Source organism: Ambystoma mexicanum, chromosome 6q, assembly GCF_040938575.1.
Source record: "Ambystoma mexicanum isolate Mex_15411 chromosome 6q, UKY_AmexF1_1, whole genome shotgun sequence".
Taxonomy (NCBI): domain Eukaryota; kingdom Metazoa; phylum Chordata; class Amphibia; order Caudata; family Ambystomatidae; genus Ambystoma; species Ambystoma mexicanum.
In genome coordinates this window covers 1,524,253,340-1,524,281,311 of record NC_090937.1, presented here as the reverse complement: position 1 = coordinate 1,524,281,311, position 27,972 = coordinate 1,524,253,340, and the positions used below count along the sequence as shown (strand labels likewise).

Sequence of the window (27,972 nt, the reverse complement as noted above, 5' to 3'; positions counted from 1 at the left end):
GTCTCGCAGGACCTGATCTTCCTGGGTTTTCGTTGGAACACGATCGACTGCAGAGTGTATCTGCCCGGGGACAGAATGGCAGATCTGTTGGCCACGTGTCAGATGTTGGCGCAGTCGGAGAGCATGTCGGCCTGATGGTTCCAGAGGCTTCTGGGCTTCATGGCCTCGTGTGTACTGGCTCTTCCTCTTGCTCGTCTCAAAATGAGACGGACCCAGATGGCTATTCGGAATTCATGGCGTCCGGCAGTGGATCCGGATTCCATGCGGATAATTATTCCGGATTCCATGAGTGGACCTGGATTGGTGGTCATCTCTCAGCAATCTGTCTGGGGGCACGGGGTTTCAGGACTCGGTCCCCACGGTGACGATCACAACGGACTCCTCCCTCCTCGGGTGGGCTGCGCCGTTAGATCTTCTTCAGGTCTCGGACCTCTGGTCGCCTCAGGACAAGCTCCTGCACATAAATCATTTGGAGCTTCTGGCGATCTTCCTAGCGCTCAGGGCGTTCAGACTGTTCATTGTCAACAAGGTGGTCCGCATAATAACGGACAATGTGGTATCAATGTATTACATAAACAAGCAAGAGGGAACAAAGTCATCCCCCCCCCCCCCCCCACCACCCCCTCCCCCTCCTGGACCTGTCCATCCAGACTTAGGAGTGGGCCGTGCTTCATGGTGTCTGGCTGCTTGCAGTGCACATCCCGGGTCAGCTGAATGTCACAGCGGATGCCCTCAGCCGGCAGACAGTGGTCAGCTACGAGGCCACCTCTAGAGTGGGAGAGGCATGGGAGGGAAGGCTCCGAATCAGGATGGGAAGGATGGCTCTAGCAAGAAAAGGAACAGGGGTGAACGGAGGAAAATGGATCTATGCCTTTTGAGAAACCGACAGCAGGTGTGCACCTAGCCATAAGAGATATTAAAAGCATCCTGGTGTCCGCAGTGGAGCAGACTCTGTGGGTGAAAGCATGTTTCCTGGTTATAACTAGAAATAATGACACTCATGATGAGGTGTCACCTAACAATGTCCGGGCATCAATGTGGGCTGCCCTGCAGATAACCATGGCCCGATATCCCGGATTTACATTCACTTTGCAATGCACTTTGGGGAATGAGAAAGATGCTGCATTCTCCGGGTCCAGGAGATGTGACGTGCTGAGACTGGCACCGCGTGGGACAGTCTACCTCCCTATTTAACTTCATCACTAAGCAAGTTCTCCCAAGTACAGAAGGCCGTTGACAAGATAGCGGGGATAGAACCCAAGGGTTGCCACTTAATTCAGATCATTATAGTACTCCACTGTAGGAGGATCAAGGAAGGGAATAGGAAACGATCATGAGATTAGCTGAAGAAGCAAAGCTAGTGCAGATGAAGTTGGTGAAGGTCGTAGCAGCACTGCCCTCAGAGCAGCTGGTAGAGGAAGGGGGTGTCTGTAGCTACACAGGCAAGAATGGCAGCGTTGTGGACGGGCAAGAGCATTGGGGAGGGGAGCAACAATATATGGGACCCCAGTGGCAAGGAGAATAAGGTGAGTTCCAAGGACAAAGTGGAGGGGGATACGGAGGACAAGGGCCGAGAGGAGGGAGCCTAGGGCAATGCTGGACTTGAGGTGGGGTCATTTTTCGTAGGAATTGCACACCACACATGGAGGAAAAAATCAATACAACCAGCCCTACTATAACCCACCCCAATATGGGCACACCCATCCGGGAAGCCTGTACAGTCTCCCACAAGGAGCGTAACAAGGACCCCCTGCAATACGTACAGCTATCCCCTCCACCACCTGGTTACAACATACTCCGCCACCCTCCCCATACAATGCAAACGCAGCAAAGCCACCCCAATCGGCAAGCTCAATGACACAACCCTATTGCAACCACCCTGAATGGGACACCAGCACCTTACCAGGGGGCAAGCATGCTCAGTGAAAACATTTACTTTTCTTTCCTAGAGACAGACACTCGCCTCGACTAGGACAGCCCACAGAGCGCACTTGCGTGCCCAGTGCTATCCGCTTCCTTGCATCCAGAAGAGGAACCACTGATGGGGCAGAGATCGGGAACAAACAGTTCATCTTTATGGTGAACTCTGGGCGTAGAAGTCATGCATATGCGAAGGGGATTTTTTGTTATCTGGCCACTCTCGATATGCAAGGGTTTTCTGGGGCTGTAGTCATGGTTCCTTACACAGAGGTGGGGGGAAAACCGTGCAAGCACCCCTACTATACTATCAAAGTTGCCCTGTCAATTTACTGGGACAGGATTTGCGCAGCAAGCTAAACATGACCATATCCTTTACTGAAAGAGGATAGTTTGTTCCACCCCAAGCATGTGCTCCGTCAGGGCAATGTTCTTGATACACACCATGGCTAATGAACTAAAGGTGTGGGGAGTACCAGTAAATCCCAACATGTTCGTGTACAGGATCAGGGTCTTGGCTAGAGCAGTGCCCTAGCTCACCAGGAAAGACTGGAGTGTGCCCTCTGATTTTGTGTTCCGCCCTGTAGCTACCCCCGAGATGGTTGCTGGCACAATACTATCCCTAGATCTGGAAGGGGTGGAAGTTGCAACACAGAATAGTGGCACTAGGGATGGACATGCATGGATGCAAATGACGCAGTGTTGTTCATTGACCCAAGTATACCATTGCGTGAGCTAACTGACGAAGAACTGTTCACTGACGACAACAATGACAGGGAAATTATCTTAATAAGCATCCTTTGCGAAGTGATGGTACTGTACAGAAAAGTACTAAGCCCACTCATGGATGTCATCAGTCACCTTCTTTCTATGACACAGATATGCGACAAGTTCCCCCTTACCTGTAGACCACCCACCCCCATGATATGGGCTTATTGAGAGAAGTGACCCCTGTAAAAATAACTCTAAAGCCAGGGGCGATATTACCCAGGGACTAGCAATACCCTCTGTCCAGAGAAGCGGGGGAAGGGATCCAAGCATTACGCGCACTACTTGGGCAAGGGATACTAGTCCCCTCCAACACGGCCATTTACCCCATTTTAAAAAAAGCGACAAGGTGGGGGGGGGTGTGGCGTATGATCAAGGACCACCGTCCACTTAATGATATTGTCCAAAAAGAGTTCCCTCTTGTTCTGAATACTTTCATTTTGTGTAGCATTCCCAGACATAACAGAATTCTCTCATGAAAAGGCTTTCCGGGACACACAGGAAGGGTATGTACCTAATCAACAGTATGATGGGGCACAGAGGCCTCAACATAAAGAGTGTAAGGTTTACCAACACTTCATATAGTTCTCAGAGCTCTGACGATGATGCTCTTGTCAGTGATCCCAATGCTAGACAACAGAGACCGGGCTTTGGTTGTTGGCGCGGTAATTCGAACCGACGCAGGCTGCAGAACTCTCGCCCGTTCCAATGGGGCAGAGGCCCGTCTGCTGGTTTTTTAGACCAGAATATGCAGACTTGGAATTACAAACCTCGAGTGACTAGGAGCAGCAGAGCCTATTGATCAACTTGTCTGCTTACACACCATCTGATATTGAAACGTCTGTGTTTGTCCTGACTGTTCTTTGACCGGTTTAGTGCCAGGTTAGAATTAGAAGGGCTTTTCAGGAAGATCCACCTTAAACTGTTTTTCAAAGACAACCCATTTGAGAGTGAACAAACCAACAGTGGCTTACATAACCGATTCAGATTCTGCCCTCCAGTCACCAGTTATAGTCCTGAATCTATTGTATTCGAAAGGAGGGCATTGGCTGATTTGGAGCATCTGGAAAGAAGCCATTTGTCCTATGCATTCCAGAACTGTTCGGCTGCACAGAAAAGAGCTTTTGATGCACTCAAACAACAAATCCATAGTGATTTGCAGCGCGGACAAGGGCGGGGCAATTGTCCTTTTGAATCGCTCCTATTACATTAACGAATGTGAGAGACAGTTGTCGGACACTATGTTTTATAAACCCATGTAACTAGATCCTACTCCACGGTTGAGGGCCCTAATAAAGAATAAAGTTGAGCAGGCTAAAGACAGACGCTGGATCACTCACAAGGAAACTGATTTAGTGAAACAGGATCTGAATATCCCTTTGTTTTACATATTACCCAAGGTTCACAAGACTAACAAACCCACCTGGGAGACCGATGGTGTCTGGTACAAACTCTCTATTGGAACCTTTGGCAAAATTTGCTGATTCTTTTTTGAAAGGCTTTGTGAGGAAGATGCCTTCTTACATCCAAGATTCGATGGCATTCATCAACTTGGTTGAGAACTTTCCGTTTGATCCGTATGACGATGGATATTGTCTCTTTACACTAAGATCCCACAAACTATCACATTGGATACTGACTAAACGTGATTCGGGTATGACTCCCAATTCATTTATCTTGTGGCGTACTATGCTTTCTCGAAAATTACTTCCAGTTTAATGGACACTTTTTCCAACAAATCCACGCGACTGTGATGGGGTCGGCTGTGGCCCCATCTTTGGCTAACTTGTATGTTGATTTATCTTTTAACATATGTGTATTTCCAGTGATAACAAGTTTTTTTAAGTCACACATCACTGTATGGAAGAGATACATCGATGACGTGCTGCTGGCTGGTGTGGCACAGAGATGAAACAACTCTACTGGCATTTTTCCAATGGTTGAATGGGATGAATCATTTTTTGAAATTCACTTTGAATTATCATAGAAAACTGATAGACTCCCTGAACTGAGTGACATACCTGATTATTCTCCACTAGAACGCAATCTATTCCCAGAATTGCTTACACAGAAGGTCACATCGACTATGTACAGTGCTATTAACTCCTTTGCTACGAAAGAGTTGTCGAACCTGAAAGCCAAGTGGGAGAGGGAGGTGGGTGATATACTCCCAGAGGAATGGGTGTCTGCGCTGATGTACCCCAGAGAATCAACTATCTCCTCCAGGCTTAGATTGATTCAACTGAAGATACTACATAGGATTTATTACCCGAGGGTGGCACTGTTCAAGTGGGGAAAGGCTACAAAGCCATACTGTTTGCGATGTAAGAGGGAGGAAGGCTCCTATTATCATATCCTGTGGGACTGTGCCATCATGCAACAATACTGGCAGCAGTGCTGTGAAGAACTGTCAAGGGTAATGGGCAAAAGGATACTTGCAAATCCAAAGCAATTATTGCTGGGGATAGAAGGAGACCCTGATCTAACGAGGTATGAGAGAGCGCTCTTATCTACCACCACTGCGATACTTAAAAGGAACATAGCACAACTTTGGGGCTCCGAGAGGCCACCAAGCCTTGAACAATGGATCACAGACGTGGATATATGCATCGCAATGGAAAAGTCTATACTGCCAGGGGGTGCCCAGAAAAAGCACAAAAGATATGGCGAAGTTGGGAAGAGGCGCACTAATAGTGAGTTATAATATTGTATTGTTACGCTATCCAGAGACTTGCAGATGGACTGGCGGGTGTAATGCGAAAGGGACAAATGTTTGTTTTGCAGCTCGTTGGTAAGGGACCACAGCGGGGAGTCGTTGGCAGGCGGGTATTTGAGGTTTTGTTTACCCCACTGTGTGGGGCGGTATGTTTTTGGTTTCCAAAAAACCAATAAAATCTGGTATTAAAAAAAAAAAAATTATGTGCCAAACGAGGGTGCACACCTACTGTGGAGACAGGACTCTTGTTTATCAAATGTTCAAACCTGCATGAACTTGGAACAGGACTTTACCAAAAAACAGACAAAAAAAACAAAAACATATTTTCAAAACCCCCTACCTTTTCCCCTTAGAATTTTTCACACCCACTCACTCTACACACACCACTTCCGCCCCTCCTGGGCATCCTCCTTACATAACAAAATACACTGAAAATAACAAGTTAAAATAATAACCACTACTTATTCCCGAGCCCTCAAATTGTATGGGGCTCCTACTTTGTCTCCATATTTTATTCTCCGCACTGGTCAAGACGGTGAAATGTGGCTGCCACCTTCTAGCGTCTGTCTGGGCAGGCTCACGTATATCCTCTTTATAATCTCTTCACTTCTTCTAATAAAAAATAATAATAAGTGGCCATAGTGCTTTACTTCACATAACCACCTAATTCACTCAAATTCACCCACTGCGTGTTTCCTCACTGCTCTATATCCCTTAAAATCCTAGTGTTTGTTTCTTCTTGCAATTTATACTTGCATGCCTGTGTTCTTCCAAAATCCACAACACATGGGCCTCTCCCTGGGGCTGCACCCGGCTCCAGCGAGCAGCAGAGTATTTGCAAAGTGGAACCCACAAGAACCTTTTCTACTGTGTATGTGTTTTGGTGGACTGGTCAGATGTAGGTGGGCACAGCCATTCCGGAGTGGCCCTGGATCTCGCTGCAGGTACAGGGGCTAAGGAAATCACCCAAATGAAGGCACTGACCTAATACACGTGTCCCAGTAATTACACACCCTGTTGGGGAATATGTCTGAGAGGAATTGCAAGGAAAACCAAGTTTAGTTAATATTTGGTATGCCAGCAAAAAATTCTTCTGTCCGAGAGCTATCTGCGAAAAATTACACATGCAGCACATTAAAAAGGGTAAACGCATAATTTGTGATGGTTTAGTCTAAGACGGAGATCATGTTGGTGGGGAGCCTATAGATTGGCCTGCTCTATATGGGATGACGGGCCCTAATTGGCTGCTGCTTACCAGTCGATCTTGCACGTGGGTCAGCTGGGCTCATCTCCACGGTGAAGGAGGGTGAAACATTCAAACTATCTAAGCTAAACAGGAACCGACAATTCATGAACAATGGTATATACCTAAATTCAATCTGAAAACAGCAGGGGGTTCTAGCTTCCCCGTGCTAGCAGCAAAATGTTGGAACTCACTACCCCTGACAATTGGGGCCGAAGAGTCATTCTGGTCATTTAGAGGTAAGGTGAAAACTTGGCTCACCTCTCAGTAATGATACCTGCATACGGGTACTGCAATCTGCATCAGTCAGCCAGCATGTAACTTTGTTATGAACTACACTGTAACCTTCTATTGTATTATCTGTTATATATCCCACATTCTCTGTATCATCTACTGTATTCTTTTTGTATTTCGTATGTGCAACTATTCTGTAACCTATGTTGTTCCTCAAGCTTAATGCGCCCAGTTATGGGTTTGGCAGCGCATTATAAATAAATAAACTAAACTAACTAAACCTAGGCATCATGTCAAAGGGGCTCTTGTGAAGAATGGGAATAATATATGGGCATGCAGATTTCCACATTCAGGACTTTAATACCATAGTTCACACACCCAAGTTTCTTTCCCGGGGGTTTGATCGTCTGCTTGCCTTCCCTGGTGCGTCATGATACGAACTGACGTGTGTGGTGATTGGGAAAATATATTGTTGCACAGGATTAGATCTGTGGTGGGTAGTCTGAAATGGGCAAGACCAGTGGGTTAGATGGTAATCGGTATGAAAGGTATTGAGGGGTTGGAACGGAGAGGCCAGGTGGGTTCTGGCCTGGTGGGGTGTGGATCGAAGGGACACTACCAGTTTAGTGGAGATGGATGGACATTTGTGCTGGGGCCTGTTTCTGTCTGGCGCTCTCCGCAGTGCGCATTCTTCAAGAAACGATACCAGGTAATTGCAACATTCAGATGACCGGGAACGGATGGATTTAGCGGAGCTGGCCTGATGTGTGGATGGCTTGGTCCCTCTGTGAGAGGGCGGGGATGCGAGTGCCGCAGCCTCACAGCTTGGTCATTTTTGGGCCTAGTAAAAGATGGTGTCGATGCTTGATGCAAGATGGAGTCTTAGTGCAAAGACATAGGCGATGATGTTCATCTAATTCTCTGTTATGGGGGATCTTTGCATGTTTCATATGGGTTTTTCTCCTTTTGGCTTACCCGCGTACCTTGTGGCTAGGAGAGTGGGATAGGAGAATTTCCTTCCCAACAGAAGCTAGAATGAATGAAACAGGGGAGGGATTCTAGATGTATTATAGCACTGCTCCGTTTTATACTAGTAGGATGTATGTTCACACATTGAGCCCTATTGTTGTTGTTATTTATGCCTTTAATTCAGGACATTCCCTGAGCATACTATGCCAATGCTTGTTTTGGGTAGAGTTGATGGGAGGATATGCATAGTGTAGTGCAGAGCAGAGTTTGTCTGCACTTTGAGGCATTTAGGGGCACTGGATGATGAACACTCAGCCATTATGTTTGACTTGTACCGGTTATGATCATAATGAACATTGGAGATTTGACTACCAGCAGAAGTAAGTAGATTAGCAGTGGACCAATTCCACTCACCTACAGATAATGCCAGATGTCAGCCGAGACTAATTTAACCGGAAGCAGATGGACATGTAATGGGGAAAGTGTAGTAAGCGCTGATGAAGGACTAAAGTAGAGTGTGAAAGGATCAATCTATTCTTAGAAGGTGGGGAGAATTGAAGCAGAAATTATGAAAAATGGCGTGAAGTTAAGTCTTTAGGGAATCAAGACGAGTTGAGCTGGAGTGTGGGCGTGGTTGGTCTTGGTAGCAGGTTGGGATGTTATGGTGTCCAAAACTTGCTAGTCTTGGCATAATGTTTTTCTTGTTCCTCCCACCAGAGAGTAACTGGGTGAATATTTCTCTGTTCGTTAACCAAAGTAATATTCATCATCTTGCACACTAATCATGAACCATGTCCGGCTCAGAATGAGGCACATTTGCTTACACTGGTCAAGCACTGGGACCAGGAGCTAGTTTACCAAGAGACTAGTCCCTCAGGAAAGGAGGACGGATATGGATTTTTGATGCTGTATACCAATTTACTAGGTATTCCATTCTCGATCTCCAGATATCCATCACAATGGGATCCCTCAGTTTAGATGGGGGTGGTGACCCTCTGCGCGCTTACGTTCTTGATGTGTGAACTCCACAGGATGCTTCTTGCTCATTTGTTAGGATGTTCATAGCCAGCATCTTCAACTCATTCTCCAATCCTTTCCACACATTACCTGTAATTAGTAGTCATTTTAAACTTGCATTCATCAGCTCAACTGCCACCTTCACCTGCTATTAAAAGCATGATCTGTTTTAAACCCCCTCTCTCATGCTACTGACACGTCACTGGTTGTCTTCCACTGATGCAGTGGCAGTATTGTGACTAAGGTCCATGGACCGCTTTTCCCTTTATCGCCACCCGCCACCTTTTACAACACATTGCACCCTGATCTCATGCGCTGTATCACTTAAGCATCCCTAAACCTTACTGTGCCTGTTCAGCAAAGACACTTTGCCAATGTTTCCCACTTCATGCATGCTCAAACACGCAATCATGTCCTTTGCTGAAAATACCCTAAATGTACATCTCCCTAACTTAAAGAGTGTTTGCTGCCATCAGTTAAACGACAGGACCGATTTCCCAACCTCAAATGACCTATAGCTCTTGAGCCCAGTTTTACCCATCTACTGCAGTGCTATTACTCTTCCCATGTTTTGCGCCATATATTATCACAATGCATTCCTTGTAATCCTTTGCAAAAATACTTTTAGATCAGACACTACGCAATCAATACATTCAAATTACTATTGTACGTTAAAAGGTTTCTAATCTTCTCGCATACATGGAGTTTCCACTTTGCTTTTTGGGATCCGGGTAGTTCCAGTGATGAGCACGATTCTCTGTTCCATCTTTTACAGGTCTATTCCCTGACACAGGAGTTCTTCCGAAGTGGTAAACCAGTCAATGCTGAGAGCCAAAATAGCGTGGGTGTGTTCACGCGAGATGTTGTACGCAACCGCGTCAAAGCCGACCCAGATGATTCTGAGACCACGAAGAGGCTGAAATTAGCCATGATCCAGCAGTACCTGAAGGTATTTAAAACACCTGGTTATCTGTCATAGCTGCTGCTCGGGATGGTTTCTCTAAACTGCTTTCGGCTATAGATAAGAACATGATTTAGTATTAAATGCATACTGCTTAAGAATATAAGCCCACTCCGTTCACTGCACGTGCAATTAATTCAATCTGAGCTCTCGGCTTGTCTGGACATCTACTTCTATAGCATTCCAAAATCATAACCAGTACTCACCAGTGGCTCGCCACTTCAATTCACAAAAGCACTCTATTGCAGAATTAAAATTTCAGGTACTTGAAGTCGTCAAACGACCCACAAGAGGAGGTGATTACCAGTCCCTCCTATTACAAAGAGAGGCATACTGGATCGATAAAATTGGCTCCTTGCAGCCCTGGGGTTTGAACAAGGACTTTACCTTAAATTGCTTCCTGTGATCTAGAAGCAATACAACACTAGTGACAGACCAGTAATATTGGGAATTAGAACCAAATGTGTTTATTCATGTCTAGAAGTTACTATGTAATTGGATTATATAGTGTTTTTTTACTGCTTCACATTGACAAACTGTATGTCTGAATTTATGTAGATACTTAACTGAGTACTGCTGGACTATGTCCAACAAAGGTTACATATGTTGCGGAAATTAGGTATAGTATGATGAATTGTGCTATTAATTTATGTAGGTGGCTTTCCCCGGCTTACTACGTGTGAGAGAAAATAAAATAACCAACACAAACCCCTGTCTGGGAAGGAGGCACCGAGACCCGGCTGCAAGAGTCTAAAGGATGGTTTATTTCTCCAGCTAGGAAATAATCCAAAAAACCCTACCTCACATTTACTTCATACTCCTATATATCAATTAAAGTAACTCTAACAAAAAATACCAAATAGACCCGATTGGCCAGGCGGTGTGGTGCTGTAGGTGTGGGTGGCATCTCTTCCTCCTGATTGGCTGAGCGGCTGACGAGATGATGGACATCAAATGTCTTGTGCTCCACGCAGGTCAGGGTCCGGTCACTACCTAAGCTAATATGTTGCATTCGAAAACACTAAATAACAAATTATCTAAACATTTTATGCTACTTTTCATATTTCTACACAAGTTACACATAGTAATTATTGTCAGTACAATTGGGTGATTCGTGGCTTTAATTGGAGGCCTTGACCTTTACTGTGCATGTAAAAAAGAATCGAGCTGTATTTCACATATCTCCTAAGTCTTTAGACCTATTAGTGTAAGTAAAAACATATATTGTGGTAAGATGCTTAAGGTTAGTAGTGGGTGGGTTTCGCAGCACAGGTGAGGGTCTGGCACTTGAAAGAAATACCTTACAGGGAGCGCAGGGTCAGGATGGCAATCAATTGCTCTAAATGGGGGTGGGTGGCTTGCACGTTTATGGGGACCAACGAGCAGAAAGTGCTTAGTTCATCCCGGTTCACATGCTGGTTCTCATGCTAGCAGTGATCTCAGAGGAAGAACACTGTATCATATTGGTTGTTGCAACTTTCTCCGGCTTCAGCGTGAGAATGGCAGCACAGAGCTTTCCTTCGCAGGGGAAGTGCAAGGGTGGGGGCTAGCCAGCTGCCTGCGGGGGGGGGGGCGCGGGGTGGGTGGGGGGAGGATGGGGGAGAGTGGGGGGGGGTGCGGGGGGGGGGGGTGTGTGTGTGTGTCTCTGTCTCTGTCTCTGTCCTTGGCTGCTGCGGTGGAAAGGGAGCTGAGCATTGCTGTACTATCGCAGTGAGGCCTGTTTACCCAAGATGGAGTCGAAAGGGGCACAAAAGATGGATGCCCTGTGTCCTGCTCAGTAGTCCCATCTATGTAGCAGTCAACCATGGTTAACTTTACATAAGGGCAAGGGGCAAACCCACTACCGGAGGCACGTGGTCCAAGCCTTGTACTAAGGAGTGTGCGGCGCGAGGTGGCCTAGGGGCCCCTCACTCCCATACTTTCCCCCCTTTGTTACATCTAAAGTAACAAACTACTTATCTTGTTCTTTCCGTTCTCCCTTCGGTAGCACTCTGCTTCAGCCACAGCCTCATCCCAAGCTGGTGAACCCTTTATTGGCATCCATGCTTTGCACACACTTCTTAAGCTGTTACCTCTTCTGGGGTGACCATTAAGTATATCCCACCATCCCCATCTAAATCTATCCAAACCTCGTTATACCACAGCAAGTTCTTTGGTTCTTTAATGGTAACGTCCCCATACTGCCTATAGATGGCAGTCATTCTATACTGCGGTGTGGTGTATTCTCCAGTTTGTACTTGGGCATCTATCATGGTAGCCACCGTTGTCTGTCGGCCCACTGTTACCATCATCATCGCTGAATTAGGCATATTATTTTCACAGCATCTTAGTCCCAGCATCTTAGTCCCAGTCCCACACACAGAATATTAGGAGAAGAAAGACAATAATGGGAATGAGTATCTACGCTGCTATGTTCACCCATGATGGTATCTAGCTGAACAGATTGTCGAATCACGTGTTGTCTGCTCCACCTTTTGTTCTCATTCTTTCTCCTAAATTATGAACTGCTGTTATCACATGTGACAGTGTCCCGTTATCAGCATCTGAAGTTGGTACGAACATGCAACACGCCCCCCAATTTTTTTGCAAACTCCTCCGCCGTCTATCTCCGTGATAAGACATATCTGTTTTGCATCGTCATCAGGCGCAGTGCACGGAGCTCTATTTTTATGATGTTGAATCCTTCTTCAGTGTCGTTAAACAGCTGGATCAGCTCCCAGAGGGTTATCTGCAGCCATTTCGCGTTTGTCCTTGCTTGAACTCCTGGTGTTAGAAATGATGCAAAAAATGTCTCTGCAGATGAGAAAAGCTTGTACTGCTGTGGGATTTCAGCAAGGAGTTCTAACGATTTGGACGAAATATAATTGGATCTTTTGCTGCGTGACAACTTGGTTCTCAATGTTTCTTCTGATAATAGTTCGTATATTGGGGGCTCCGTGATTGTCTCATCGGGCGCTGTCGATGTTTCAGCCGATTGGCCTGCTGTCGAACTGTCAGCCGAAGGCCTTGCTGTAAACTGAACGTGGCTCTCTGGTATCACCATTAGTGCTGAGTGAAGTGTGGCTAAGGCACAAGTGCTCCTCCAGGACGCTGGGAGATGCAGGTAAGCTCGTTTGCCACAGATCCAGTATGTCCATTAATGCAGCAGTGCCTTTTTTCATATCTGGTATTATTAAAGTCTTATTGCACTGCTGTGCGGTTCCCATATTCACCTTCCCTTCTCCATGGAAGCAAAGTTTGTGCGGTATTTCCCTTTGAATCTTTATGGGTCTCTCCAGGGGTGTGACCCATGTCAGCTTGGTGATATGCTGTGACCAGATGGGGATGCATGATTCTTTTGCCCACTCGTATGTTCCGTCTGGCAGCCCTCGAAGCCCCTCTGCTTTGCATTTAATCGTTTCGTCATGCCACTTGTCTGCATACCTTGTCCCTTTTTATGATGAAAAATGTCTCTTGGAGGCAGATTACTCCTTGTCGTCTGCTGGTGAATGTTTGTTTGTTTTCCAATTTTTCCATGGCGACTGTGTGCGCCTGAAATGTCTTTTTTATTCTACACAGCATCAGATGAATCAAACATTGGGCCTCAGACAAGGGTATTTTCTGTGGAACTAACATTTTTGGGGTTCCAGTTGCATGAGGAATAAGTGAGCACACGTAGCAACTTTCATTACTTGCTTGCTTTGCTGCGGCGCTCATGTCTCAATACCATTTGTTTGATTGGTCAGGGTGTCGGGGGGGGGGGGGGGGGGCCCGCTATTTCATCTAACCCCAGATTGTGGTAAATATCATATCTGGTTTTTTCCCTTCCCCCTTTTTCTCCTCCTTTTTATTTTTTAATTGGGTACCAACTCGTTGATATTGCAGCGGGAATATTCTGGACCATGCATCATCAATGTTGTTCATGGTGACGTGTGTATTCAGTAGTGGTTTCTGGTGCCGTGTGTGTATGCTTGTATTTCTGGAGTTAGTCAACCAATAGTAATCGTCATTTACGTTCCATCCAAGCTCTATTTCCTTGGCCATAGTATTACTCAACAATGGAATAGCAGTTTTGTTTACATGCAATTGTTCACAGGGTGACGTTGTATTTATACTATTCGATTCAACGTTATAAGTGTCCTTCAAAATGGTTGTTACTCCAGTCCATATTAGTTTAGACCCTGGTTTTGTCATATTAGCCCCGCTCCCCCCTTTGTTCATTTCATTTGCCACAAATAAAACAACGTTATACCAAATGAAATAAATTGCAAATAGTATGGCAGCATATTTTATAATGCATTCTACATTGCTCAATCTACTGGCCTTAGTGGCATCCCTACTTCTATCTAACATTTCAGCCTGCTCAGCCGTTTCATCGCATTGGCTCATGTTGAACCTATGTGGGCGAGACAAATTCGTTAAGTCATCATGAAAAGAAATATATTTGCAATTGTTCATTCTTTTTCATTTTTTTGCTCAATTAGGCATTTAACAATTTCTTTCCATTTCTCATGAAAACAATGAAAAAAAATGGAAAAAATAGCACGATTCATATGAGATTTAAAAGAAAAAAGAGTGAGAGAGAAAGACAGAATATATTTAAAAATTGCTTTTTCACTATTCTTTCCCTGTCTTAGTTGCAGTTTTCATCGTTTCAGACCGTGTTAGCGGTGCCATCCACACAGTCTTTCATTTTGGGGGAGTGCGACACCACGCGCCCTTCTCACGTCCGAGAGGTGCACCCAGTATTTTGCTATGCTGCGTACTGCGTGCGTTAGCTGTGCTAGGTATTCCTTAAACTCTTCCCCCAGCACTGTGGCAGTGAGGTGTGAGGTACAGTATTTGGGGTGGAGCTTGCTTTGATATGGGGCAGGGTAGGGAGAGGTTGATGGGTCTAGTTGTGTGTGTGTGTGTGTGTGTGTGTGTGTGTGTGTGTGTGTGTGTATATATATGTATGTATGTATGTATGTATGTATATATATCTATATATATACATACATACTCTACTCTACTATTTACTATGTAAATAAAACCAGACCGCTAAGGAAAACAGATCAACTGCTTGTCTCCGTAGCTACAGGCAGAGAGGGGGATCGCGTCTCTAAAGGCGCGATCTCGAAGTGGATTATCAACTGTATACAGCTGTGTTACTCTCTTTCTGAAAAAACTCTGCCTTTTACGCCAAGGGCCCATTCTACTAGAGGCATTGGGACCACTCTGGCTTTCATTGCAAATGTTCCCCTCGACATCATTTGCAAAGCAGCTACTTGGAGCTCTATTCACACTTTTACTCAGCATTACTGCATTGACGCTCATTCCAAGACAGATACACAAGTGGGACAAGCGGTTCTAAGACACCTGTTTGCTCATGACCCTTCTCACATCCCACCTCCTTCTTCTGGTACTGCTCGCTAATCTATGCACAGCATGTGATCTAAGCAGATTCCACAAGCCTCAGAAGGGATACATTACTCACCGTAATCGTATTTCTGATGCTTGTATCTGCTTAGATTCACATGCGACCCACCCTTCCTCCCCTCCGAGAGAAGGCGCATGATTGCTTGTAGTCTTACCTTTCTGTCTATCTGCTTGGATTATCTGTACTCACGCTACTCCTCATGCTTCCTCATGTCAGAAAAAAAAATACAATCTGAGGATCCTAGACGCGTGAGGGATCTTGGGTACAGTGGACGTCACACTAGGGATAGTATTACTGGCACGCCTGTGTCGACGCCCATTTTCGAGTTTCGAAAAACAAACTGTAATACTCCGCAGCTTCCACAAGATGTCGGCCTATGCACAGCATGTGAATCTAAGCAGATACAAGCATCAGAAATACGATTACGGTGAGTAATGTATCATATATATATATATATATATATATATATATATATATATTAGAAAGCCCACCTTGAATGAACAGGTTTGCACCTCTTAGGTATATCCTGAATGATCCATAGGTTTGATTGCAGACGAGCAGCCAGGCTTGGTCTAGGAGGTGGTAGGGCTGTAGTGAGGCACACACGACTCGGAACATACTTAGTCCAAGGCAACCCTTATACACTGGGAAGTTGTATAAAAATAGTTATTTATATACATGAAGGCTTATAGCATTCAAGTAAGGCAAGTGCTATCACGCAGTAGTATAATAGAACGGTTGCAATATTCACAGTTGGACACTCGCAATAATGGTGGTAAATCAATTAGTTCAACCATATATGTGAACTTATTGAAACATTTATAACTTAGCCTATCTTAGTCCATCGCTGTCGTAGGAGTGTCTCAAAGGCAAAGGGGACACAGAGGCACTAGTGACTAAGGGCTGAGTAAGACGAGGCAATGAAGCCAAGTTCAGGGAATAAAGACAGTCCCTCAGGAAAGCTTCAGGTTTGCAGGTTGGTATGTAAGGTTTCACAGGTAAAGGAAAGTAACGGCTTCCCTCACCGGATTGCCCCTAAGGTCGATGTCCTAAGACCCAGTGTGTTGGCCACTCCACCCAAGAAGGCCTTGCTGGCCAAGGGTGAAGTGTTGTGCGACACAGGAGACTCTGGAAGTTCGATACCTTTTTAAGAGCTGAGGATCGGACTCTCTGCGGCAAAGCCCACGCAGGCCAAGGGTGTGGTGTGCGATACAGATGTTTGCCAACAAAGGGGTGCAGCGCAGAGTATGAGTATGTTATGCAGCAGTCGACCATCGGCATCCAAAAGGTAAGAGTGCAGGAAGTGGGAGCAGCCACTACTGTCCCTTACTAAACTATCCAGCTTTTGCGCATGCTTCCACCTAACTGTCTGACATAACATACTTCTGTCTTTGCGCAATCGTAGGCTTTCCCCCTCTAGCGGTTAGAAGTACTTTGTGTTTTGGGTCTCTCTCTTGGCCCCCTACTGTGGTTACTGTTATCTCTGTCCGACTAGGCTCTCTCCCACTCTCTAGGTCGCTTCTATTGCGGTTACTGTTGCACTGTGTCTTATTTTTTATTTTTATTGGCGTCACCTCATGCAGTAACCCTACATCGTGGGCCCTGTGGTCCAAATTTCAGGTGCTGCCATTGCCATGTCTTCCTCAAATATAGTCCAGTGGGGCATTAACGCTAGCCATGAGTGGGTTGTGAACCTCTCTGTACTGGATTAAATAATATCACATGGTATACTTATTTCCATTATTATTTCTGTCATCTTCACTATCAGTGAATAATTCCTCATCAGTTATGTCTCTTAGCATTATGTTTGGGTCTATGCATAACACAGCTCTCCACTCGCACCCATGCTGGTCCAGTCCTATGACCCCAATACGTTTGCTGGATACCTGAACTGCCTCGAAGTCTATGGACATTATCGTGCCTGGCACGACATCTGTGTGTGCAATTTGGGCGGAATATGAAATCTGATGGTGTTCTCCATTCTTTTCTCGTTATCTCTGGCACCACTCGTGCTAATACCTTGATGCCATAAATAAACATGCTTATATCCTCGCACCACAACTTCATTCATCACTGCTGATCATCAACATGGCTAGTACTGGGCACACTCCTGGGGTTGAACATACTATTCCTCGTTCTGTAAACAAGATGGTCATATTTAATTTACTTAATAAATCTCTCCCCAGCAAATTGATTGGCGCATCTTCGTGGTACAGTAAGGGTGCGCACACGGTTTTTCCCCCACCGTTATATCAAGATCTTTAGTGTAAGGAACTTTCAAAATAGCCCCAGAGAACTCCTGCGTCTCAAATTCCTGCTTGAGAGCGGAAACCGCCCTTCCATAAGACATGACTTCTCTGCTCCTGAGTCTACTATAAAGATATAAAGATAAACTGCTCATTTCTTATCTCTGCCCCCAGTAGTGGTTCCTCTTCTGCACGTAGGGTGGTGGATAGGACTGGACACGCAAGTGTTCCCTGTGGGCTGTCCTAATCTGAATGTCTTTCTTGCCCTGGCACTGAAAAGACATTGTCTCCAACCACGGTCACGCCACGGTATGGTGCGGGCGCACCGTTTGCGGCTGTTGCAAAACAATTATTGTTTGCGTTTCCTACCGCGTTTTGTCTTGCCATAGGTTGTGGCGGTGGTTGCTGTCCTTGCTGCATTTGAGGTTCGTTATAGTACTGGTCCTGCTGTCTCCCTCCCATCGGTAGTCCATAGGGGCTACCTGGGTGTGGGCACCCCCAGTCTTGTTCGTTCTCTATGGGCTGTTGCCCTTGGAAATACCCTGAAGGCCGCATTCTACAATCTCTGGAATAGTGTCCCCATCTCCCACATCTCCCACAATTCCAGCATGACCCTTGTGGTCTGCCTCTCATTCCTTGACCACCAAATCCTCTATTCCACATACCTCCAACCCCCCCTCTCTGGCCACGGTACCCACCGCTTCCTCTTGCTGGTCTTTCTTGCTACTGTTGTCTGCCGTATTGCTCTTCTCCGTTCCACGGTCCTTGTCCTCCTGTTGCCCGCAGTGCCGTTATTGTGACTGGTCTGTTTCCCGCTCCTTCATCCCCCTCGTTTTCTCTCTGTGGCTACGCTGGCGTTGATGGCGGCGACCTTCACTAATTTGTTCAGGCGTATAATCCTCACGGGTTTGTCATTTAGATGAAACAGGAACTCCCCTGACGGCCACTCTTTCTCTCGCCCTTGTGGTATGCGTGTTCCTCGTGATATTGATCGCGCGGGCTCTGAGATTGATTACGCCACTTCCCCTGCTGTGCTTAATGTTGGCGTTAGATCTGCCATGGATCTGCCATGGATAATGGTGGTACCTCTCCTCCCCCTGGCAGCATATGACCTCCATCGCACAATGCCCTTAGCCGCGTTATTTCAATCTGTGCATGCGCTATCTGGCGGTCTAATTCTCCAGTTAAGTGTGCCAAATTCACGGGGGGTGCACTTGTCGGTCCATACAAACCACCTTTATCATAGGGCGCCGGTGCCATGGCGACTGCTCCGGTTGATGGTGTTGGGGTGGGACATGCCGGTGTGTACAGGGGCTCGCTATATCCTACTGCTGGCCTTGACATTAAAGGATATATTTTCGTTGTATCGCCTTCAGCTGTAGTGGTTGTGCACTCACCCTTTGGCGTTCCGCTTACCTCTTCCTGCGTTTTCTGGTTTTCGTTCTTTACCTACCTCTGCTGTAGGCGTAACTTCTTCAAACATTCGCAACAGGTCTAGTACTTCTCTTCTATTCTGTAGCTGTTTCCCCTTATACCTTGCCAACAAGTGTGTGGACACTGAATCTAACGCCCTTTAATCAAATGACCCATCTTCTGGCCAAATTGGCGTCACACTGTCTCCTTTTATCTCCGTCAACCACTGATCGTGGTACTTTTGTATCTTCTGACTGTAACGGAAGGTGCTGACAAATATGAGCTAGTGGTGTTATTCCCCCCATGACGAAATTTTTTCCCTTTGTCTGTACTTGCCCTTCAGTCTCTCTTTCCCTGTAATCACTGCTCCACTTGCCTTTCTTTCCTTCTAGCTGGACAATATACCACGAATCTTCTCAATTACTTGTAGTTTGTATGCACATATATTTATCATATATATATATATCAATTTTCAATGTTACCCTTATAATTGTTTCATGTTCAAATTCAATAGTTCATTTTTACATATTTTGCCACTTTACCCACAAATCAATCACAGTACTTGGATATCCTTGACAAAAATGGACAGAACACAAAAGACCTATAACACATCATGCACATGCACTACCTGAATGCTTTTTCTTCCCGTCTGTTCCCCTCTTACCCTTTTCCAAGAATTCTTTCATACCCAGAAAAAGAATGTTCTAAATAACTACTCCAAGTCTACTCAATATACGAGACTCCTACTATTTTCTCTGTATCTTCACTTATTTATTCTGCACTGGACGAGACAATGCTACGCGGCGCCGCCTTCTACCCCGTTCGGGCTAGGATATCACTTATCTTTTTCTCTTCACTTCTCACAAAAACCTAATGGCCATATAAAGGACAGATCAGAAAAGCCTCATCATCTCTCACACAGGCCCTACTCGTCCCTATAACCCATTACCACCTGTCCCCCCTATTTCCCCCTTACCTTTCCTTAGTAACCATCGCAACCGGCACTCATGTGTTCAGTCAGGTGACTCGAGGGTCACTGCTTGCAGTCCGACCCCAGTCAGGTCCGCACCCCAACCAAGCCGTGGCCCGCCTCGGTGAGCAGCTTTTCAGTCGGGTATTCGTCAACCGGGAACCCTTGACCCTTCTTCTTGGTGCGCACAGGCTGGTCGCCACGGAGGCGATGGTTTTGCTGGGGGGCGTCCCGGATCTCACTGCACGGCGCTGGCCTCGAGGCACCTCTCCGATCACTTCGGGGTCACCAAATGCTTGTGCCCTCCCTGACTTACACGTGTAAAATGAATAAAACAGACACTCCCTGGACAGGGAATAAGGCACAAAGAGCAGGCTGCGAGAGTTCAAGGAAAAGTTTATCTAGATCTCTGAGAACGCTCTGACCACATCAATGTTGCACCACATTATATAAGCACATTGACATATCTAACATATGATGCTACGTTGGACCCTGATTGGTCAGCCAGGGTGGTGTCTTAGGTGTGAGCATCATCTCTTCCTCCTGGTTGGTTGCTTGGTTGGCGGGAGGATTGACGTCAGACATCTGTGCTCCGGATGGGTGAAGGTCAGGTCGCTGTGAAACACGGTGGTCACTGTCTAAGCTAAGAAAATGCATTCTAAATAATGCATGCACTAAATAATGGTTGATAAAAAAGACACTCAGTAGTTGATCATGTCACTATACAAATCACACAGGTATCTATATCATCTGTAACATTTGGGTTATACAGATCACAGGTTTACGGGTCTTGACCACTATAATACTCTCACTGAACTGTGGGGTTAGTCTCACAAGAATCTCAGGTATGTGGCATTTGTTAGTATTAGGCACGATATACTGCAGCAGGGGTCTAATGTTAGTTGGGGGTCTGTTGGGTGGGCTTCATAGCATGGTTCACATGAAAGGAATATCTTGCAGGGACACAGGGTTAGAATGGCAATAAGTTTCAACTGGCGAGGATAAGAGGGCAAAGACTCTTTTGTGGAGATGGACGAGCTATGTGCTTGGCTCCTGTTCACATGCAGAACAGTGATCTCAGAGGAAAAGAGATGTTACATTTATTATTTGTTGCAAGCATCTCCGGCTTCAGCGTGAGAATGGAGCTGCAGAGTTTTCCAGTCAGAGTGGGAACGAGGGTGGGGGCCATGTGCTCCGAGCTGCTGCTGCGGCGGGGAAAGGGAGAGAGGCAGTGAGGCCTGGTCACCAAGATGGAGTCGAAAGGGGGTACAAAAAATGGATGCCCCGTGGCCTGCTCAGTGGTCCCATCTACGCGAATGTAACCCAAAGTTAACATCGCATAAGGGCGAGGGGCGTACCCACCACTGGAGGCACTTGGTCCGAGTTTTGTACGGAGAAGTGATGGCAGAGAGGGGCCCATTGGCCCCTCGCTCCCACACACCGTGAACAGTGGCTCTCGGACCACCCTACTGAACACGTGAGTACTGGTTGCGAGACTCTTAGGGGAGGAAAGAAAAATTGGGAAAGGGGTATAAAAACTTAAAAAGTCATAAAATGGGGGAAAATAAAAACAGAAACTGGGGGTATAGTTTAGGGTCTGTGTGAATGTGGCAGAGGCTTTCTCTTACCTATCCTTTATCTTCATTTCCACAACAACCTAATGGCCACATAGAGTATGGGGTCCTAGCTACGAAGTGGGGTAGAAGGCGGCGCCGCATAGCATTGTCTTGACCAGTGCAGGGAATAAGTGGAGATAAAGAGAAAAATGTAGGAGCTCATATATCTAGTAGACTCGGAGTAGTAATTTGGAATTTTCTTTTTCCGTGTGAGTAGAATTCTTGGAGAGGTATCCTAAGGGGACTCAGAGGTGGGGAGTGTCTGAGAAAATAAGGGCGAGGGACAATAAACTGAAAGGAGGGGATAAACGAGAAAGGGAGTATATGTTACATGTTCAATGTGCTAAACTTTTTTCATCAATATGTTAAAGTTTTTCGTGTTGGTTTGTCAGTAAGTACATATGTATCTGTATTCACCAAAATAAGGTCTGAGAAATATTGTTAACTAATTTGTGATTTATGTTTGTGAACAATTTGTGATTCCTGCAAAGGGGTGTACGTAAAAAAAGGTTGTGATATTTTCTGATGTTGGCAGCAAAATAAGATTGAACAGAGGTGTTAAAGAAAGGCAGTCACTCAGTAATTGACATTGTGTAATTGTACCCAGAAAAAAGAAATGAACACAAATAAGAGCAAAAAATACAGTATTATGGGCGGGACTACACCATTAGCACATATCTGTCAACATCTCCCTTTGTATAGCGAGAAAATACAGAAGTACCACGACCAATGGGTGTCGGAAATAAAAGGAGAGAGTGTTGCCTATATGGCCTGAAGGAGGGTCGTTTATTAAACGTGTTTTAGATCTTGTATCAGCACATCTACTAGCGAAATATAGGGGGAAGCAATTGCAGAACAGAAGGGAGGTACTAGATCTATGGCGAATGTTCGAGGAAGTAGTGCCTAGCGTAAAGGCACAGTAATCGAGATAGAAAAGGCCCCGGAGGGGGGGGGAGAGGGTGCTGCAGGGGAAGAAGAATGCACAACAACGAGAGAGAATGACCTCACTAGAATTTACCCGGGATTGACCAGGCCGGCAGTCGGATACAGTGAGCCCCTGTATGTGCCAGCACCCTCCAAACCAACTACCCTGGCAACTGCGTCATGGACTGCCCTGCCACCATATGAAACAGGAGGGTTATATGGGCCAACTAGTGCCCCTCCAGTGAACTTTTTCACAGCTACAGGAGACTTAGACAGACAGCTCGCACATGCACATATGGAAATAACACAGTTAAGAGCCTTGTGTGCTAGGGGCAAGATGTTGCCAGGGGAGGGGAAGTACCACCATTGACAGCAGTTGACCTCACCCCTCCCGCAAGTGTCGCAGGAGGATCCCCACCGCCGCCGGCACCCATACCGAAGGGCCAGGAGAGAGAGTGCCTGTCCCATTTAAATGGCAAACCCGTAAGAATAATAAGACCTGCAACCCCAAACAGCCAAGGAGGGGAGGGACAAGGAGAGAGTCAGTGGGGGAGATGGAGGAAGTATGGAGTGACCTGGATGAATATGAAGAGGGAGTGGCAGCAGTAGGATCTCCGCTGCCATTCCCATTTGACCAAGAATATGAAAGGGCCGCGTCAAGGTGGCAATGGAAATTAATACAGGCAGGGCGTGGGACCAATCCGCCACCTTCTTAAAGGAGGTACAGAAGGCCTTGGCTGCGATATAAGCCAAAGGCTGGCCAGAGATTCAGAGTATCATTGTGCACCATTGTAGGAGGATCAAAGAAAGAGAAAGAGAGATAGTACAGAGAAGGTTGGCAGACGAAGTGAAGTTAGTACAAAATAAATTGGTGAAGGTGGCGGCCATGAATGCCACAACAGCAACTGACAGGGGGAAGGAGAGGAGAGGGTAGGAAATAGCAAGGATGGCCGGAAGTTGGGCTGCGAATGGACAGGAGCAATGGGACGGAGAGGAGCAGTATGGAGGGCCCCAGTGGCAAGGAACTTCAGAAAAAGGACAAGGTGGGTACCGAGGATCCAAGAGGGGGATTTGGAGGATTGGGAAATAGGGGATTTGGAGGGCCAGGGATGAGTGGAGGATCAAAAGGGTCATGTTGTAATTGCGAGAGGAGGGACATTTTTCGAGTGAGTGCAGAATGCGACCAATGGGTGATTACCAATGGCAGCCCCCCATGGGAAACAAGCAGCAGTATGGTCACCCACACCCAGGAAGTCCCTATAGGTTACCTATGGGAGGGAATGGACAAAATGAACAATACTATAATGAACCACAAATGCAACAAAGACACCAACCACAGCAGAGAGGTACGCAGCAACAAATGGCATGGCAGAACACTATGGGTAATGCAAAAACTAACATTTTTGCAACGGCTGCAAATGGCGCAGCGGCTCCTTTACGCGGCGCAGTGGTAGTGGTGACCAATGTATTCTCTGTTCCAGGAACGTAGACATATGCAGACTAGGACAGCCCACAGAAAGCACTTGCATGTCCAGTCCTAGCCACTACCCTACGTGCAGTGGAGGAACCACTCGAGGGGGGGGGGGAGTGGGTGTGGGGGGGGGAGATGGGCAACGAGCAGTTCATCTTTATGGTGGACTCGGGAACTGAAAAATCGTCTCATGGAAGTCAAGTTCCCGCTCTCGGGGAGGGAGGGGGTTTGGGGGGGGGAGGGATTTGGAAACGCAAGGGTTCTCTGGGGCTATATTTAAAAGCACCTCTACTATATCATGAAGACTCTCCAATAAATTTGTTGGGAAGGGACCTCCTGAGTAAATTGAATATGACCATTTCCTTTACCAAGCTGGGAATAATGTGCTCTACCCCAGGAGTGTGGCCAGTAAGGGCAATGCTGATGATTAGCACCATGACCAATGAACTTGCTGTAAGGGGGGTGCCCATAGACATGGACATGTTTGTATATGGGATCCGGGTACTTGCCAGAGTGGTGCCAGAGATAACAAGGAAAGAATGGAAAGTACCCTCAGATTTTGTCTTCCGCCCAATTGTAAATACATATGTTGTCTCAGGCACCATTTTGTCTATTGATCTAGAAGGGGTATAGGTTTCAAGTAAACGTATTGCGGTAATAGGGCTGGACACACATGGATGCGAATGGAGAACAGTACTATGTACCCAAACATAATGTTGCACGATTTAACTGTTGAACTGTTCACTGACATTGAGAATGATGGGGAAATAATAATGGAAATAAGTGTACCATGTGACGGACCTGCTCCAACACAGGGAGATACACAACCCTCTCATGGCAAGTGTTAGTGTGCCACCCACTATATTTGAGGAAGATCTGGAAAAAGGTCCTGCCAGAAATATGGACCACAGGCCCCCATGATGTAGGGCTCTTACAAGAAGTCACGCCCATCAAAATAACTGAAACCAGGTGCAATACCGCCTAGAGTAAAACAATACCCACTATCAAGGGATGTGGAGGAAGGGATACGAGAAACAATAAATGCATTACTGCAACAAGGGATGATAGAGCCATCCACTTCACCATGCGACACAGCGATTTTTTTCTTTTTTTTTCCAATCAAAGCAAGGGGCGGGGCTTGGAGGATGATCTAGGACCTATGCTCAATTAATGATGTCATACAGAAGGAGTTTCCATTAGTGCCTAACCCTGCATCCATTTTGTGTAGCATACCTAAAGATGCTACTTGTTTCACAGTAGTGGATTTAAAGAACACCTTCTTCTCGATACCACTTGATCCAAGCTGTCAGTACCTCACAGCATTCACGCTAGGGGGGAACCGATATGAACTTTGTAGGTAACCACAGGGATATTGTGAAAGCCCAAGCATTTTCAATAATCTTGCACGAAGATCTTGGCAACATTGATGTAGAGAGCGTGATAATACAGTACATGGACGATCTACTCGTCTGCAGTAAAAGTGAAGAAAAGTGCAGGGCCGATTCGATAACATTGCTAAATTTACTAGCCACAAAAGGATACAAGGTGGGCAAAGGTAAGCTGCAATATTGCCTAGCAGAGGTGCTCTATTTAGGACAGCTAATTTCAAAAGATGGGGAAAGAATTTTACCAGATAGAGTAGCAGCAATATGCAACCTGACGATACCAAAGACAGTGAAGGACATGCAAACATTTCTGAGCATCTGCAATTACTGCCGTGCCTGGATACTTGATTACGCAGCATACACGCGCCCACTGCTACAGGCCCTGAAGGAAGCACAAAAGAATGTCCTGCTAAAATGGACAGATGAGATGATGACAGACTATTTCACATTGAAATACCTCCCCTCATTACTCGGCTCAAGCTGCGGAATTCGAAAACAGAGGTGAGGTATGCCGTAGTTATGAGGCGCAGGGTTTGACAAAAATTCAAAAAGACTAAATTCAATAAATGATACCTTTTTTAAAGACCAATTGAGAAGGGGGTTGCAGCACCTACGAGGGACTAGCAGGTACCTCAAAACTGCTAGTTAAATATAAATGCAAACTCAAAAGTGTCACCTCTAAGTCGTTGCGCAGACCTGGTGCAAGTAATCAATACACATTTAAACTATGTTTATAACAAATAAACGAGCACAATGTGACAAGTGGTATAGTACAATAAATTTGTCAGCCAAAATGCTATTGAAACACATTTTATGAATTGGTGCAAAAACAGAACTGCCAACATTTGTTTCGACCCTGGACAACGGGTCTATTTCAAGGCAAAACGTGTGTTGATCGATCTGAATGTAAATGCACTGAACCCGTCGTGAAAAAATAAATGAGGGCAAATTCTATAACGTCCTGTTCAGCTCTAACGATGTATATGCTTTATAGCTGATGCCACTATTATTGCTTGTGAAAAACAGCTCGGAACATTTCTCAGTCTCTTTGTTGCCATTACCGGCAACACGTCTGAAGTGGGGATCCATCCCCAATATTTACAGCCTTCGTCTGATGAATTTCGATCTGGACCATGCCCCCACCCAGTGTGCCGCAACGTTCCTAGTTCGGGAAGTTTTCTCGAGGTGGGGCATATGTGATGTTATAAGGTCAGATAATGGCACACACTTTGTAAATGATCTATTCAAAGAAGCAACCACATTACTGGGTGTTAAGCACAAGTTATGTTCGATTTATCACCCGTAGGTGGATGGGGTGGTGGAAAGAATCAACGGCCAATCAACTATCCAAGTTGTGTAACGCCCTTAAGAAAAACTGGGTGTATTACTTACCCCTAGCACTGTTCCAACTCACAACGCAACCAAGTAAAGACCATCACTTGAGCCCTCACGAAATAGTGACGGGTTGGCGCATCCATATGGCACTTTCCCCAGTGATGGGAGCATCAGACGCTCAGAGCTGCCACAGTGCTAGGGGATGAATTTAAGGAATGCCTCACCCGCTTGACACGCACAGTGCCTAGCATAGCAAAACAGATAGCGCCACCATTTACGCAAAATGCTGAAACAGATGCTACAATGCCAGCACAAGACAGCCCAAGAGGTCAATTAATGCCAGGTGAAAGTGTGTACGTGCAAAGCTTTGTGCGGAGCTGGAACCCTCCAAGATTTCATGGGCCCTACGAAGATATCTATTGCACACCTACTGCGGTTAAAGTAAAGGGATTGAAATAGTGGGTGCATCTGTCAGATGTGAGAAGAGCGCACAATAGTGCAATCCCTCAAAGTGAACACAATAACAGCAATGTAGTTGCAAGCGGATAAAAGACGGTTATACAAACAACAAATGGACAAAATTCAGAGTAACGAATAAAAAAACATTGCATAAGACTAGAAAAAAAGTGTACACATTCAAATATATGTGTATGTAAAAATGAAGTAGGGCTCTCTTTTCTTCTTTTCCTCTTTCTCTATATTCCGCACTATTGGGATCGACATTATGCATGGGAAAACGATCATTATTAAAATTCTCTGTGATATAGAATTAAGTTTGTTGATAGAATGTAAAGAACAGTTGCAGAATAGAAGCGTGCACACTAAAAGTATTGAGAATTAAATAATAAATAAGTTGAGAAGTAATGTGATGCTAATGAAAAAGAAATTAATATGAGTAATAATAAAATGTATGCATGCCACTTAACAATTTTATATTGCCCCTCCAGGTGGAAAAATGACAGAAAGAAGGGAACTTACTGACGACGACAACACAAATTTAGATAGGGTAGACAGTAGAATAAGCATGTGGTATAGCCTGGAGTGTGGCCTTAAATTTGCAGCAATATTGTTTTCTGTGATGTTATGTTTAGCATCCTGGTACTGGACTGTAGCTTTCATAATTAAGTATATGAAAGAGGAGGGGGGTGGGGGTAAACCTGATACGAGAGGGCTCAACGCTCATATGGGCTGGAGTTAAGACATGTGGAAACATAACCATTCTGCAAATGGCAATCTTACTACGTTGCAGAAGAATCGTACTGTCACAACCCCACGTGTCTCACTTGCTGCTATTAAACCAAGTGAAGATAATGTGACCAATCAGTATGATGGGGATTACTCCTGGGAGGGTGAGCCGGACTCATAAATGCTGACATGCAAACAACCACA

General features: G+C 45.7%; 1 protein-coding gene across 1 annotated transcript in view; it reads left to right on the top strand.

Moving 5' to 3' along the window:
• SMOX (spermine oxidase) overlaps positions 1 to 27,972 on the top strand; it is a 255,085-nt gene that overhangs the window by 110,759 nt on the left and 116,354 nt on the right. The window contains exon 4 of the mRNA XM_069632218.1: positions 9,640 to 9,813. Within this exon, the coding sequence (XP_069488319.1) occupies positions 9,640 to 9,813 (174 nt within the window). The remainder of the gene's footprint in view (positions 1 to 9,639; positions 9,814 to 27,972) is intronic.